The 17,032-nt window shown below is 42.8% G+C and overlaps 1 protein-coding gene across 4 annotated transcripts in view; it reads right to left on the bottom strand.

Moving 5' to 3' along the window:
- The window catches only part of FRY (FRY microtubule binding protein), a 329,930-nt gene that overhangs the window by 67,191 nt on the left and 245,707 nt on the right, over window positions 1-17,032 (bottom strand). For all 4 annotated transcript variants that reach the window (XM_033416130.2, XM_049701100.1, XM_049701101.1 and 1 more), the window contains exons 32-37: window positions 14,038-14,294; window positions 13,446-13,592; window positions 11,732-11,900; window positions 10,680-10,770; window positions 5,260-5,342; window positions 177-327 (exon numbers count right to left, since the gene is read on the bottom strand). In XM_033416130.2, the coding sequence (XP_033272021.1) occupies window positions 177-327; window positions 5,260-5,342; window positions 10,680-10,770; window positions 11,732-11,900; window positions 13,446-13,592; window positions 14,038-14,294 (898 nt within the window). The remainder of the gene's footprint in view (window positions 1-176; window positions 328-5,259; window positions 5,343-10,679; window positions 10,771-11,731; window positions 11,901-13,445; window positions 13,593-14,037; window positions 14,295-17,032) is intronic.

A 17,032-nucleotide genomic window follows, 5' to 3' on the forward strand; every position in this document is an offset into this window, starting at 1 on the left:
TGGCTGACCAGACTCTGCCAATACGCTGGTAGCTGCAGATCGGGGTAGCACGTTCCCTCTGATTTCAAAGGTCATTTCATTTGATGGGACCTGGAATCCCTTTCCCTCTTTTCACAGGAAGAAAAGTCCGTTCAAAGTTAAGTGATCATTTCCTTCTACCTGTACATGCTACTCACCTGTGGAGTGGCCCCCGGGGAGTGATGGTCTCTGGAAGGTAGTCCACCAGGGGGGCCCAGCACCCTCCAGTACAAGGCATGGGTAAGGGCTGCGGCTGTTTGGTCTCCGTAATAGTCAACAGCCAGCCAGTATAGGGAGAAATTGGGTCATCTACAGAGTGAGAAACACAAGCGTGCTTTAGTTTCAGGCAGAGGAGGTTTTTATTTTCCCTACTTGACTTTTTAGAAACTTACAAATTCATGCTTGTAAAAATAACTTTCTAACCATTCCATTTGGTGAGCATGAAATTATATGATCAAATGGGTTGGAATTACTTGATTACGTTTCTTTCATTCCTTTGTTTCTTGGATATCTAATTTATGGTGATTCATTATAGAGTGATTAAAAATATGAAAATATAGATACACAAAAAGAGAAACATGAAATCATGTGAGTTCCCATCACTGTGACAACTCGCTCTTTCTCTGATCTCCTCCATCTCAGTAAAGTGCGATTCCTTATTTCCAGTTCGCTCAGGACAGGAGCCTTGGAGTCCTCCCTGACTTCTCCCTTACATCTCATATCCAACTTCTAATCATGATGATCATGATGGTGGTGACAGTAATAATTAAAATAACAACATCTGAACTAGCATAGTGAATGCTTACTTTATGCCAGGCACTGGTCTATGCATCTCACATATTAATAACCCAATGATGGGTACCTATTATCCCTATTTTATCAAGGGGATGCTAAGGTTAAGTAATTTGTTACCATCCACATTATTCAGTGAGCTCTACCTCATCACAAATCCAGGATACGACCACCTCCATCACTACTATCTTAGGCTAAGCTCCCCCCGTCTCTCCCTGCTTCCCTCCTTGCCCCTCTACAGTCTGTTCTCTGCAGAGCAGGCAGAGTCATCCTTTTAAAACAGAAGTTCATTCAGAGTCCCTTCCTCTGCTTACCACTGGCCAGTAGTTCCCCTTAACACTCAAAACGAAATCCAGCAGCCCCATCAGGGCCTTTAAGGCCTGACAAGATCTTTCTCCTGTTTCTTGGCTTATCTCCTTCTGCTGTCCCCTTTGCTCACTGCCCGCCAGCCACCCTGGCTCTTCTGCTGTTCTGTGACCGTGCCAGGCGCCGTCCACCTACCGTCCACCCCACAGCTGCAGGGTTCTTCCCCAGATGGCCGCGTGGCTCACTCCTTTACTTCATGCAAGTCTCTGCCCAAGTACCACTTTATCGCAGAGGATTTCTGTGACCACTGCATTTAAAATCCACCCCATCCCCAATCACTTTCTCTCCCTCTCTCTGCTTTAGTTCCCCTGCGGCACCGATTCCCCAGCGCTGACGGCTTCCCCCTCCTCTGCCTCTAACACAAGCTCCCTGAGAGCGGGACTTTCTCTGTTTTGTTCCTAGTACACAGAGCAGTAACTGGCACGTCGTAGGAGATCAGTACATATATATTTTGAATGAATTAATGAACTTCCTCCACAAAATATTTTTCAAGTAAGCACAGCAACAAATCTCATGGAGTTATTTTTTATAACGCTCTCAACCCAGGCCAGTGGCATTCAAGACAAGCCTCTGCACTTGGGGCCACGTGATATGATCAATGCATATGGCTTCAGACAAGCTGGCTTAATCCTGGGATAGACTTTAGTGTATGAAGAGGAAGGATGTTTTTATAACATCGTTAGGCAGTTTCTCCAAAATACAGTTTTGTTTGTTTGTTTGTTTTGCAGTACGTGGGCCTCTCACTGCTGTGGCCTCTCCCGTTGCGGAGCAGAGGCTCCGGACGCACAGGCTCAGCAGCCATGGCTCACGGGCCCAGCCGCTCCGCGGCACGTGGGATCCTCCCGGACCGGGGCACGAACCTGTGTCCCCCACATCGGCAGGCGGACTCTCAACCACTGCGCCACAGGGAAGCCCTTGGTTGCACTTTTGAAGGTAGTGAGAGGTAGCTGATTCAATGCTACTGGTCCAGTGCAGGACGCTGGCCTTAACAGTTAGCAGAGCTGATGGAGGGGATGCCTTCCTATGGCGAAAACTGAGGCTCCAAACCCACACAGGGACTAGAACCAAGCACAGCCCACTTCTCCTGGGGTGTGAGCTGAGGGAGTCTCCAGGGGTTAAGACCAGGAGTCACCTCAGAAAGTGACTCTTGACTCTTTCTAACACACAAGCAAATGAGCAACTAGAAACCTGTCACTCTATGCCATGAAATGTGCTTGGCCACATATTTAGCCCAGAAAGAATTTTAAGCAGGTATAATAGTCACTCAGCTTAGTCCACTCGGTAAACTACCTACAGGGTGCATCACTTTCAGCAAACTACCTTCTTGAATAACTGTCCAAGGTGAGTTAGTTGCAAAATGCACTTCTAAATAATTAGTTACTCTACAAAACTAGAAAGGGGAGCAAAAATGGGAGAACACTGAAGAATTAAAAAAAAAAAAAAACCTGTGAGATTTCTGTTAGGAAAGGACATGCTATTTTTCGTTTCTGATGTTCTCAGATATATATCCAGTCAGCAAAAATGTGCTGCGAGGGATTAAGCTGACCTAAAACTGATTTTCTACAGTTAGGCCTAAACTGCTAGGACTCAGCTGCTATCCAACTTAACTAGTTGTGTCCTTATTGTGGGGTTACAGACATTAGCATATGGCCTTGGAAAATAATCCAGATATGTTAAGTAGTTCTGAAAAAAAAAAAAAGCTTACATAACGTTGGTAGAAAACTGCTTTATAGACCGGGTCTAAATCAGTTTGCTTGTCCATTTTACTCAAGGTGGTACGTTTTTTTAATAAAAAATACACTTAGGAGGTACACATCACCCTGATTTTTGGATAACCCAGACCATGAAGCCCTGGGCCACGAGGTCTCTCCTGATCCCTTCTCACTCTTCTTACCCTTGCTGATACCCTCAGGAATTCAGGGAGGAAATGACTGCCCTTAACATATACCAGACGCCTGGCCATAAGCTTTTGGAGTTGGGCCTGCTAACCTTTGCTTCTCTTGTGGCATACTCTATCCATCACTGGGTAGCTGGAACCAAACATGCATCTGGGAGGACCCAGTTACCAAAGTCCTGAGGGTATTCGTGCCTTATCAGACACACTGCTTCATCCAAGACAGCCAAGGTCAAGTTCTAGTACTTGAATGCCTGGGAAAGGATCTTAGCATATAGTTTATGTACTTTCTGTTATGAGGATCTGTTTGAGAAGCTTGATTCCATTTTCTCTTTCAATGAGGAATTGAAGATTTGAGCTCTCAGCACCCAAACTACTTTTCTGTGAACTCCAATTTCCCTCGCTAATATTAGTAACCTTGTGAAGAATATTACTGACACCTGACTCAATTAAATTCAAGTTCTGTACCCAAAATTTTCCATTAAAATGCTGTTTATGCTGGTATGACAAATTTACAAACATTTCTGGGTAAAACAGAGGCCATAATGATAATACTAGACTACTCTTTATACCTTATCTGCATTCACAGTAGTCTTTCTTTCCCTTTATAAATACTTCTATTACTTTTTCTTTTTGTCCCTAAAGTCAGTGGTCTGAGTTTATATAACGACACAACTATTACCTTATTTTGTTATAATTATCCCCTGAAATTCACTATTGTAACATATGTAAGGAATATGAAGTTTTAATACCAGAGGGCTCTGAAGATGTATTTTCAAAATGATTGTTACTTTGTTACAGCATCTTCTACCAAATTCTGGGTCCTATACCCAGAACAAAGAGATATACTTTGAAGGCGTCAACTGGCCAAAGTGCAACAATATTCCTAATGTAAAATCCACAGTCACAGAGTGCTTTGCTTTGTTATATCACGCCTGTCACGTTCTGGGGGAGTCAGGATTTGACTGCCTAACTTTTTCATGATTCAGTTTTTCTGTCCTCAAATTCTGTGTTACCAAATATTGCACAGCAATGACCTTTCTTGAACCAACAACTCCATTCCTCAGGTACTGCTCTCCTCATCTATAAAGTCTGGTCCTGCCTAGATTCAACTGTTTGGTGTCTGGATGGAAAAGCCCCTTGATGGGGTACAGAAAGGAGGGAAAATGCAAAGAGCTTTTTTATTCCCCCCCCCAATCTTATACTGACCTTTCTAGAAAAAGGTTTTATAGGGACAGAGTATGGCAATATATATGGATTTTAGACATTCCTCCAATTGGTATTTTGAATGGTGGAGAATTGCCTATCTATATCTGCATTAAGGAGTAAAGTAAGGGCAACTGAAATGTGGTGTCATTAGAACTGCTAAGCTCTTACCCCACTCTGCACATTTCCCATAAGAACAAAACAACTCAAAACAACCACTACAAAGGCCCGATGCACTGACTTACAAAATGAACCTAACTCATGAGATATCATATTACGATTTCCACCAAAATAGACAAATAAGTTCTACCAGATAGTTTACCGATTTCCTTAGCATACCTAAATGTCACTGGGAGTGTTCTTTGGTTCCAGAATTTCTGTAACTTGTGAACAAGTAATACCCATCACCTTCTGAGTCTCTACACAACCTGTCCAGGGCTTAAACAAAATTAATGAATGCATTGACCTTTTTGGTTTCTCCAACGTCCCGAGGTACAATGAAATTTCTGTGATAATTTTATCTCCCAGTCTGGCAAGGTTTTCACTTGGCCACTGAGACTGTGCCGTTGAGATAGTCAATGTGAAAACAAATCTATCCTGGGTGAGCTGACTCACAAAGCTTAAAGGTTAAATCCACTCCCAAGACAGGTCAATAAATTGAATGGAGACCTTTGTTTTCTCATGAGACCATTTCTTACTAGCCTTTCCCCAACTGCATTACCAAGGAAAAGGGCCAAGAATACAAAAACATGGCTTAGGCAGTAGCTTGAAGTTTTAACAGCTTTGATTCATGCACTGCTTGGCTTCTTTTTACCTTTAAGAGGTTGACTTGCCCATCTACATAGTTGGATTAAGTGCTTACTTAATACTTATGGGCCCCTTTTTAGTGGTTAGAACAAGAATAATCAAAATACTCATTTTGTATTCTCCAACCCCTTGCCTTCCATCTGATCACCCCCCCACCCCAGCCTGTTGGTACTTACTTTTATCCTCGTCGTACGATCCTCCAGAGCTATTGCTGTATCTCGACTCCAGACGGGTATGGGCTCTAATGACGTTACTGAACCTTCAAATACAAGAACCGTCGTGAGATACTGACATGTGGGTTTGTGCTGTGACACAGAAAAACATACTATTTTGGGGCAGCTAGTTCTCATGATCCTTTTCCTAAAAGAATACTGTAAAAAGTGGTGGCGCAGTGGTTGAGAGTCCGCCTGCCGATGCAGGGGACACGGGTTCGTGCCCTGGTCCCGGAAGATCCCACATGCCGCGGAGCGGCTGGGCCCGTGAGCCATGGCTGCTGAGCCTGCGCGTCCGGAGCCTGTTGCTCCGCAACGGGAGAGGCCACAGCAGTGAGAGGCCCGCCTACCGCAAAAAAAAAAAAAAAAAAAAAAAGTGTACACCAAACACTCCTTTTGTCCTCGAGAGGGCCAGTGGTCACTCTTGCTCAGGAGCACAAGTTCAAACCTTGAAAATAAACATTTTAAGACTAATATTTGAATTAAACTAGAAAATTATATCATTTGTTTGGAAATAAAATGGGCATGATACTGAATAACATGAATCCTTTACTCACATGGTAACCTGGCATATGGGAGGTGGTCAAGAAATAATTGCTGAATGACTGAATAAGTGAAAGGAGACAGAACTGGAAATAGTTGGAAACAAAAATAGTTTCATAACAAATTTTGGACTTAACCAGCTTTAAAGTTTTCCTTAAAGTGTTTTTAGGAAAAGGTACTAGTTGAGGCATGATATAACCAGAGGGACTCTTTCTGTCTGGTCTCTCTTGTGGCTTACGAAGTAATCAAAAAAAAAAGAGAAAAAAAGGTTGAAGTATAATAACTTCACATACATTAACTCATTTAATCTCACTCACTCAACTTTGAGATAAGCATCATTTACTTTGCAAATGAGGAAACAGGCCGAGTGAGGCTAAGCAACTCGTCCAGTGTCAGGCCGAGGAAGGTGGCGGTACAGGGATGCTTTTATTGCCGTGTTGCCTCCAAGAAGGGGGGGGACGCGAGCTCAGGCTGAGCTCTCGCTCACTAGCTTGGTGACCCTGGGCAAGTCCTTTACCTCCTTGGGGACCCTGTTTCCACACCTGCCAAAAAGGAATAATAATAACACCTCACCATTTATTTCACCCAACCTTTTGTTGGGACTGCTGTGGGAATCAAAAGAAATGATGTGAGAATTTCCAAAACTCCAAGTCGCCATCCAACTATAAGGTATTAATTATTATACCTCTACCTTGAATTTCTAGAATGCCTTTTTAGGGTACCAAAGACTTACAAATCAATAGCATTTTTACCATCTGAAGAGCTGTAAGGTCAGGCAAGGGTGTGGATGAGGGGAAGTGTGGGTGAAACGGTACGTCTATATTTACTTTACATAAAATGATACAAAGTGGGTTTTGTCTACATTATTGACTGGGTGTTCCCTCCTAACTGATAGCAGATCAACACTCTATTTCCCTCTGGAACACTAGAAAATACACGGCTATAGCGGTCCTCATCAATGTATGGAGAAACAGTGATATTTCAGGAAAATGTACTGGATGTACCATTAAGATGCTACCTCGTCCCAGGGTATAACCTCAGAACACTGCAATGATGATTTGAATTTTCTGAATATAGAAAGGTATTGAGTATAAAGCCTTTGGTTTTATTCACTCTGTAGATATTTGCAGCAGCTTTTTTTTTTTTTTGGTCCTGACGAGCCACCTTTCTCCCAGTAACTTTGTATTTCAAACATTCTTCATTCTCTTATCTTTTGGGCTATTAATTTGTGAATCCATAAAACAGAAGATGGAGGACATCTGCTTAGTTTCATATAAATCAGGCCACGTAATTGTCTAACTGGTACTTATGAAATTGGAAAAGTGACAAACCTATTACCTTCTGAAGAAGTTCTACAATCATATTTATGCTGATAAGTGCAAAGATATAAACAGCATATGCAGAGCCCAGACATCACTCAACAGGGAATCAAAACAGGGTGATGAAAGAATTCCACATCTGGAGATTTCCACAGGACAGAGAGCTTTGCAGCCTTCCTAGCTATTCAAGAATTGTGATATACGTCGGTTTTACAATCGTGCTCGGGAAGGCCAGGCAGGGAAGAATTATAGAAAAGATGTCAATTCTTCTCTTTTCCTTTTGAGGTAGATCTAAAGGATTGCTAGGAGGCGTTTACGAGGTCAAGATGAAGGGGAGGAGCAAGCCCCTTCCAGACTATTCTCCCTATTCTGGAGAAGGTTGAAACCACAGAGCAGGGAAGTGTACACTTGGCAAAAAGAAAAGGTAAAAAACTGATTCCCAAGAGTAAAATCAGCTGTGTTCATTTGCTTTCCTGGGTTGAAGAAAATAATTTTGGGTCTAGGTCCTAGAGGAATTTCAAGGACTAAGTAGACTGAACAGTCTTTTAATATAAAGGTACATGTCTTAGAAATGTTATCATAAAAATAGCACTGCTAAGAGAAAAACGAGAAGCACAAAGTGTTTCCCTAAATTTTCTCTTGCTGATTTTGCTCAAATTAATACTTACACAACTTTCTGTGGGTTACTAATCTCTACCCCTGTATCAACACAGATCACCAGAAACTTACATAGCTGAAGTTTATTGCTTTTAGTTCCTTATGAACAATCCTTTCATGGCTTTTATCAATGGTTGATGTATTAAAAATACTTAAACGGTTTGTTTCTGCATATTTTACGAACTGTTATTTTAATTAAAAATATGTGTTCACTTTATTGTTTCATTTTAAAAACTAGATGATAAATACTTCTTAGAGCTGAGGAACACGTATTTAGTAGCTTCCAGTGAATTGCTTTTGCTTGTTTACTTTTTGATGTACTGAAAGTTACAAAATTTGCTCTATTTTTCTTTTCTTACTTTGACTATTGAGGAACTCAATGTTAGGTTAATATTAACTTTTAGTAGTTCTCTTTAGGACTTTTGACATAACTGTCTTACTTTCCTTTTAGCTTGACTCATTCTTTTACCCTGGTTTTACTATAAGTTACCTAAACTTTATGTCAGTAGGTATGGTATTATTAAATATTTCTGAATTATATCTAAGAACGATTAACTAGTTGTAAAGGACATGGCATCAGGGCTGCCACTTTGCACAACTCCATGGTGCCCCCTGGAGCCCAACAACGCATTCTGGTGACTGGTACCCCCAGGAGTTGTGTCACACAGCAGCCAGGTCATCGGTATTTGTGACCAAGATTATCTCTGTAGGCTCTTTGTTTAGAAGGATGTAAAGAACAGAGTAAACAACTGTCTTGTGTAATGGGGTTAGTAAGAGGGAGGGAGAAAGGGGGGCTGGAGGGTGTTTGGATAGCTTATCCACCTCTGGGGCTGTGATGTTTCTCCAATTTTCATTCACATACTGAATAAACATTTTAAGAAATGATTACTATGTGCAGCATAGGAGGGTAATCACTGAGGATAGAAATATGTATAAGAGCTACATAGTCTGTTTTCTAAGAATGAAAATCTAGTGGTTGAGACACAAGTATGCTTGCAAGTATCTATAAGTCAACATGACAGGGAGGAAGGCGGTAAGTAGATTGCAGAGAAAAAGGACACTTTAGGCTGAGGGCACAGTCTACCTTCAAAGAAAAGACAGACTATATTAGAGAAATAGCATAGGTGGAATATAGGGTCAATGGAATGATAGTATCCTTTGTGATAGAACATTCATATAGGTATGACCATATATATAAATATGACCAGTTAACCTACCTATAGGTAGATAAACAGATATAGTCAGTGTGAAATAACAGATGTGCACAAATATGTAAAAATGTGGGTAGCATCAGGCTTTGTAATGGCCAACAGAGATGTGGTGATAGAGCAAGAAAGCAAGAGATAAACAAGAAAGCCTAGTACAGATATTCTCTGGCTTCTTCATTTTAAAGGCTACCACTAAAAATTTAGGCAGGACACTCAGAACTCTGGTCCTAAAGGGGCCTTTGTAATGAGATGTTAATGTATGGAAATGTATCACCTTTCTACCCTTAATACAATTAAGATGAAAACTTCAGACTACACATTAAATGATAAGAATGTTACACTCCCACCAGAAAGTAGAAATATCTTTAGAGAAATATGAGATTTTTTTTTTTTTTTTTTTTTACCATGAGGGAGTTTTCCGAAGAAGGTACTGGCAAATATAGATGAAAAAGTAACATGTTAATTAATAACCTTGTACTGTCATTGATGCATAGAGTATGAAAATTATCCATTTCTGAGAAAGAAAGGCCTCTATTAGAGAACTGTAAAGGAAAAGGTCTATAATTCATGACCTACTGAGTTAGAGCTTTTGATCTGAAGGCAAGCTCCCAGGATGAGCATCTGCCTAAAGGCAGTGCAGCCAGCCAGTAATCAACATGTTGAGGAATTTGATAAATGCCTAAATTAGAGAATGAACTTTCAGAACTCCAGCCCCATGTCAGATCATCTTCCAGCTGTAGCCCCTGATGTATTCTCGTGTACAGGATGAAATCCTGAGGATGGTCATGAAGCATCTAGGGGCTTTTTAGGCTAAATGAATTATCTTCATTATTTGATCCACTAAATTTTCTCCAGTATGAATTTGTGAATATCTCATCCTTGTTATTAATTTCTTAAGGGCTCCCCATTATTTTTCACTAGAAAATATTCAACCTAAGGAGTTTTCAACACCATGAGAATCATTTTAATTTTCAAATTTCAGTCCTGTTATCTCTTTTGGTTTGTCTCTCTGCTCTTCACAACCAACTGCAGGAAATGGTGATCTAGATTTTGCTTATTTATGGGTAGCTCCTAGACAACGTGAAGGCAGAAATACGAACAAGAGAAATATTACCATTAAAGAGCTAACAGGAAGGGGATTGAGACTTCTTTTAGACAGTGTTCTTGGTTAACCCAGATGTGACAGAGTAAAGGTAAAAGAAGAATGATGATGTTTCACAGAAGTCACCCCAAGATAACTACTCTGTCTCTAAGAAATTATTCAAGACCCAGATTTGAACATTTCACGTGGAAATTCCCTCTAACTCCAGATGGTCTGTGCCCACTAGCAGAACAACTTGTGGTTTTTATTAAGCCCTGGGGTAAGTAGGCTTCAGCCACCAGAACAACATCTCTCTTAATCTTTCTCTCCTCTGGCTTTGCTCAGCAGGAAATTGTTATCTTTAGGGATATACAGAGTGGAGTCTGAAAGTCAATCTGTGTTTCTAAAAAACAAAGAAGGATGCGTGTGTGTGTGTGTGTGTGTGTGTGTGTGTGTCTGTGTCTGTGTGTGTGTGTGTGTGTGTGAAATTTATGAAGCCCCACAAATTTTCCTAATGCTTTGTATAGACAACTGCTGAAAGTTAAGCTGGATGTTAAACCAAATTTGTGCACCAACCTCTCATCAGATTCTTTCAATATCTTGCTTTCCTCAGCGTCTGGGAAGCCGTCCTGGCCAGCAACCACTGTATTGCTGCTGGAGGTGGTTCCTGTAGATGGGATTAAAGAGCAACACTTAGAAAGAAATACCTGCGCTGGGGTCAAGCTCAAGTCTCAAGTAATTCCAGGAAAGGATTTCCTGTAAAATCTGTTTGTGAGATTCCTTACATCTTCTGCATAATCTCAGACATTCTAAACAACCTTCCAAGCCTGCCCCACTGAAATGGAGAATCCCAGACATCTGCTATGGTCAAACCAAATTCCTCAACTCTCTTATAAAGCGAGGCTACAACATTCTTGAAACCCTTTCTTCCTGGCTGCTTAGGTAACAAGCTTATTTATAGTGGCCAGCCCTGCTGTTAGCTCCTTTAGCATTTCTGGGTCCAGGAGTTAATAAACGAATGTTAGTGAAGCATTTCCAAGTTCCTAGAGCTTCTGATCCCTAGGCCACTGCTTCTTTGCAAGAACACTGCTCTGGCAGCAGGATGTGAACATACAGAGGGCATAAGAGACCAGAGGAGGAGAGAGGTTTGAAGGTAGTTACAGCGTTAGGTGAATTGAAAGGAAGATAGCATCAAGGAATTTGAGGAGGGTGGTATATGTTTCATAAAATGATGCTGAGAGACCAATTTATCGAAAGTGATAACACTGGTCAGGGGGCATTTTAGTAAACCCTGGGAGAATATTAGCCAAGAGAATTCCATCGATACGAGAAGGAAGGTCCAGAAATGAGATACCTAAATGACGAGCGTCCACTCTAAGCTCAGCCTGAAGCAAGAAGCTCTGCGCATTTGAGTCCCTGGCTCCCAGCTATTGGTTATCCTTACAGAATCATCTCATTAACCAGACAAGGCCCTAAGAGTCTCGGCTATCCTGAAGCCACCTTTTAAACGAGTGTATATGTAGGAATAAGAGAAAGCAACAAACACACACTCATATCCTTTCAATGCTCTACATAAAGGTAAATCCAGAGCTCCACGACAAGGTGTCACCCAGCCGCCTGTCCCCTACCGGAGGCTGCTGCCGAGGCCTTGCTGCTGGCCGCGAAGCGGTAGAAGGGCGGGTTGTCACAGTGCTGGACGATGGGGTTCACCGGCTCCGTCTGCTGTAGCTCAAACAGAAGCTCCTCCATGGTTTGAATGGTGTTATTACGGCACAAGTATATGGCCACCTTTTTAATCTGAGACGAAAAACAGAACACAAGGGATATTTTCCAGAGCACGCCCGCAAGAATGTTAGGCTGTCGACAGCGGAGACGGTAACCCGTTCATTCTGTTGACCACGTCATCCCCCAGGCTGTCGACAGCGGAGACGGTAACCCGTTCATTCTGTTGACCACGTCATCCCCCAGGCTGTCGACAGCGGAGACGGTAACCCGTTCATTCTGTTGACCACGTCATCCCCCAGGCTGTCGACAGCGGAGACGGTAACCCGTTCATTCTGTTGACCACGTCATCCCCCCAGAAGCGCCCACCCTGATGGAGCCTCCTCCCCTCGCAGGAGGAGTCAAGTGTCTGGGTTAAAACTCACCTCCTTTCACATGCACAGCTGATAGGAGTGTGTGGTTAAAGGTCTTACCTTCCCTAATGGCTGAGTTTACAAGAGTTACTCTGGGGATAACTTGTGGGCTAAACACGATTCTATCTAAACTAAAAACTTGCCACGTAAGGTCTTACCTTGAGAAAGTATTTTATTTATACAGAACCATGGGGGAAAAACTGCTAGCTGTTTCTGTTAAAAAAAAACCCCAAAAACTCAGTCTCCTGCTACCCAAGAAACAAACGAGTCTGAGCTGTTTGCATTGCCTTAAGTTGTAAAAATAACCCTGGACTCTGCATCACCATAGCCCCCACACCTGCGGCACGTAAGCTGCTGTAATGCGGCTGATGTGGCCCGGAACAGCAGGCAGGCACAAAATCTCTCAGAAAAGCAACCAGCACACAGATGCCAACTGAGTCAGGGTTTTTTTTTTTGTTTTTTTTTTGCGGTACGCGGGCCGCTTACTGTTGTGGCCTCTCCCGTTGCTGAGCATAGGCTCCGGATGCGCAGGCTCAGCGGCCATGGCTCACGGAACCAGCCACTCCACGGAATGTGGGATCTTCCCGGACCGGGGCACGAACCCGCGTCCCCTGCATCGGCAGGCGGACTCCCAACCACTGCGCCACCAGGGAAGCCCCTGAGTCAGGGTTTTAAACATGTAGTGGTTTTGTTGATCACCTCACCTTTAAATACAAACACTAAGTGGTGGGAATCTCAGCAGGATTTCTCTTTGCTTCTTTCTCTCTCTTACCACCTGCCTTTGAAGAGACCAACTGGGATATTCTCCCTTTTTATTGTTTTAAGAGCATCAGGATGTAAACATGAAACACTTTATTAGTAAAAATATAATGTGTCACCTAGTTTCTCTTACATAATGGGTGGGTCTAATGTTTCTAGAAGACAGATTTAGGTAATTGTTAGAAATACGTCTACGCCTAAATTCATAGGTTTCCGTGTCCAAAGTCTTAGAAAGGGGATGACAGAGGTGTCACTAGGACACTAGTCTGCATCTAGAGGGGCGGAAGGGAACTTTCATGTAATGTCTAGAAAGCTCACAGGAGATTAGCGTGACTGATGAAATCGGACATCTCTATTCTACTTGGACCAAAGAGCACATTCCGACTTGCAAACCGCTGATGGAACCACCGGCAGAATAATGACCACTGAATGTCAGAGGGGCACTCACATAGGGCAGGAGAAGCGTGTCGCTGCTAACCCCACACAGGCTGATCAGGAACTGCAAGGTGATCCTCAGGTTGTTGCTCCATTTCTCGTTGTTGGCTAAAGCATTCCAGGCATTTTCCATTTCTGGGCCAGGAACTTCATCTCCGTACTGTAACCAACAAAATAAAAACCGGCTCGGGAGACACACAGAAAAAACGTGAGGACGCAGAATGTCCGATTAAAAGTCATTTTAAGGGTCACGGTCATCTCCAAATCATAAGAAGGGGGGAAATGGCCATTCATCAGAAAGATGCCACTTTTTAGGAATTTATAATGCACAATATTTATTCACATGATTTTTCAAATGTTAGGATGATGATGATTAGGATCACGATTAAAACTGTGGTAAAATAAACATAAAGTTTCCCATCTTAACCATTTTTACGTGTACAGTTCACTGGCATGAAGCACGTTCACACTGTTATGAAACTGTCACCACCAACCCCACCCTATTTTTGTGACTTTTAATGGTAGATGACACTTCCCCCAGGTATAATCCCGGGTTTCCTGGGATGTGGGAGCACAGGATGGAGGCATGGTTCCTCGGAGTTTACCTTGGCTGTCATGTACATGAGGTTATTCAGCACCAGGGACGTAGCTTCCGGGGAGCCCCAGCCATTGCCTTTCAGCCCGTGAGAAGCCGTCCCCTCTCCTTCCCGGTCCTTGACGTCGTCCTCTGGGCTGCTGGGACTCGAGCCTGGGAGGAGCAGCCTGCTGTCCACCAGCTCGATGTTGTGCAGCCAGGGCAGCAGGTAGGTGAGCATGATCTGACGCCCGTTCGGGTGCGTCGTGGGAAACCGCTGGCTGACCTCTATAAAGGGAAGGGCAGTGACCGAGAGCCATGTCATCTCACCAAACTAAACCGGAAGATGAACAGCAACTGACAGATCCAACAGAGCCCTCCGTTTACAAAGCATTTTCATATACAGCAGCTCCCCAAGGCTTGTCCTCAAGACCCTCACTTCTCAGCAGGTGCTCCGTGGAGGAAAGTGAGAGCACAGCGGGGAGAGCACAGGCTTGGTGGGATGGGATGGAAGACCTCCTGGATTCAGATCGACTGCTAGCGGAAGAGGTACGTTAGGGTGGACAAAACAGGGGACTTGGAATCAGAAGGACATGTGACCAGATCCCATTTCCTCAACCTATTAGCTGCATGAGACTCTGGGATAGTTCTTTAACCTCTCTGTTCCTCAATTTCCTCATCTGTAAAATGGGGCCCATCAGGTCCTGCCTTGGGCAATTGTGAGGATTAAAAGATACCATCACAATGTGTATAATATACTCAGCACAGTGCCTGTCATCCAGTAGGCTCTTAATAAACAGCAGTTACGATTATTATAACAATGACTTACCTCTCAACTATGCCTATATTTTACAAAGTGCCTTGCATGAAGCATTAGCTGTTAAAAAGTGAAATGCAAACTTCCAGGAAGAACAAACCCAGCGTGTGGACTCATGTCCGTGGTGTCTACTTGAGAACTGACAGCTACGTGGCAAGTGTGCTTTCAATGCCACGCTTTGTTTTATGAAACAAGGAGTCAAAAGGGTAAAACTATATGACCAGCCCGGTCATCTCACCATTACTTCCTCTGATAGCATTTTTACATTGTTTCACTGCCAGCAGCATTTAATTTTACAATCTGAATAAGCTTTCTATAGAAATAAAAGCACAGCTTTATGTATATGCTGCAAGTTCTAAGTCATCTCCTACTTCTAATATTTATGGAAGAAACTGTTTTATCCTAAGGGAAATTAGAAAGCTTGGCCTGATGCATTTGCTATTCCAGTGAGGTGTGTAATCTCATTTAGAGAGCTCATGCCTGCTACACAACAGAACAACATGGATGCCAGGAATTATACCGAGATAATCCACCGCGTCCCTGAAACAGTAGCTTTAATTGATTTGGCCCTTTTCCTGAAATTAAAATGACAATTTTTTATTTTGAAGAATAAGAATATACTTAATTCTGTGCACAATAATCAGACATGTTATGCTGTTATATTTCACACAGGTCAAAATTTCAAAATTTACTTAATTTCTAAACTTACATGAATGTGATGACTGATACCATGGATTTTTATGACACAAAAAATTTATTGGGACTTTGGAGAGAAATAAACCTTTCCAATCAGACGGACAACTGCTTTAAGAATACCTGTTGTCTTTCAACAGCGGTATAAAAATCTACGTAGCAATAAGCACCTTCTATCAGATTACTCATTTATGTAAAATAAATTTGTGTTTATAGCTTTATATCTATAAAATTTATAAATAATTTGCTTATTTATGTTTATTTTATCTTGTCTGTCAGACATAAGGTCCAAGGGGGTGGGGATGTCTGTCTGTGGTATCCCAGGCACCTAGATCAGGGCCTGGATGTTTAGAGATGTTTTAAAGGGAAAAGAGAAAAAAAATGCCATGGCACACGAACAACCTCTCATTCACCTCTTTAGAAACAAATTAAATAAACGGTGAGACAATGTCAGTGGGATCCTGTATACATTTGCTGGCTTTTGGGAGAGACCTGAACAACTGGCCTGGCTACGTACAAGGAATTAAGTCATCTGAAATTACAGGCAGTAAAAATCTCACCACAGGGTTTTTGATGGTAAAGGCAGTATAAACAAAAGCGAGGAATCTATTAAAACCTCATTTTTCCATGTTATTTTTAACAACTTATTCCTCATAAATCAAAATAGCCAAAAGGTCAGTTCTTGACAGAAAATTTAGCTTGAACTTGCAACTCATTACATGAGCTTCTTTTCTTATTAAATTTGCTGGACTGTTTATCTTCTCTCTCCCCAGCTGTCAGTCTCTCCCTCTTCACGGGCTTCTCCCTCTCAGCCAGGAAACAGGCTCGAGTCTCGCTCATCCTCTGACTCTGCGTCCTACTACAGCCCCATCCTCTCTTTTTCTGCTTCTTTTTAGCCAAGCCCCTGAGATCTGGCTTCTGCCGCTACTTCTCCATGGAAACTACCGACAGTTACCAATGAACTGTGCAATCCATAGGGTAATCTTTAGACCTTATCTCCTGGGATCTATAGGAATGTGGACTGCTCCACTCCGTCTCCCTAAGTCCTGTCCTCTCTAGGTCTCCATAAAACACACCTTCTAGGTGCTCTCCTTCTATAAACATGCCTCCCTTCCCTCTCTGCTCCCTCGCCCTTCCTTGGCCTGGTCCTTAGAAGTTGGGGGTCCAGGTTCTTTCTTTCACTCTGTACGCTCTCCATTCGGGACCTCATTCATTCCCATGGTTCTGACCCCTCTGGTCTTCCGTGAGTCACTACCGCTGGCCTTCCCTTGACCCTGGCCTGTCTATACTCAGGATGTCCAACAGACGCCTACACTCAATAGCCCAAACAGAGCTCATGATCTCTGCCTTGGCCTGACCTCTTCTCCCCCAGTCGGCTCTCCAGGTGGGGTTATCACCACCCATTTCCCAGATATGGCACTAGGCACTCCCTTCTGTGCACTCCGCCCAGTAGCTCTTGACTCTGGTCTCTCCCCTCTGCTCTCACTGGGCTGTCCGAGTTCAGGTCCGCTTCATT

The sequence above is a fragment of the Orcinus orca genome, chromosome 18 (genome assembly GCF_937001465.1).
Source record: "Orcinus orca chromosome 18, mOrcOrc1.1, whole genome shotgun sequence".
Taxonomy (NCBI): domain Eukaryota; kingdom Metazoa; phylum Chordata; class Mammalia; order Artiodactyla; family Delphinidae; genus Orcinus; species Orcinus orca.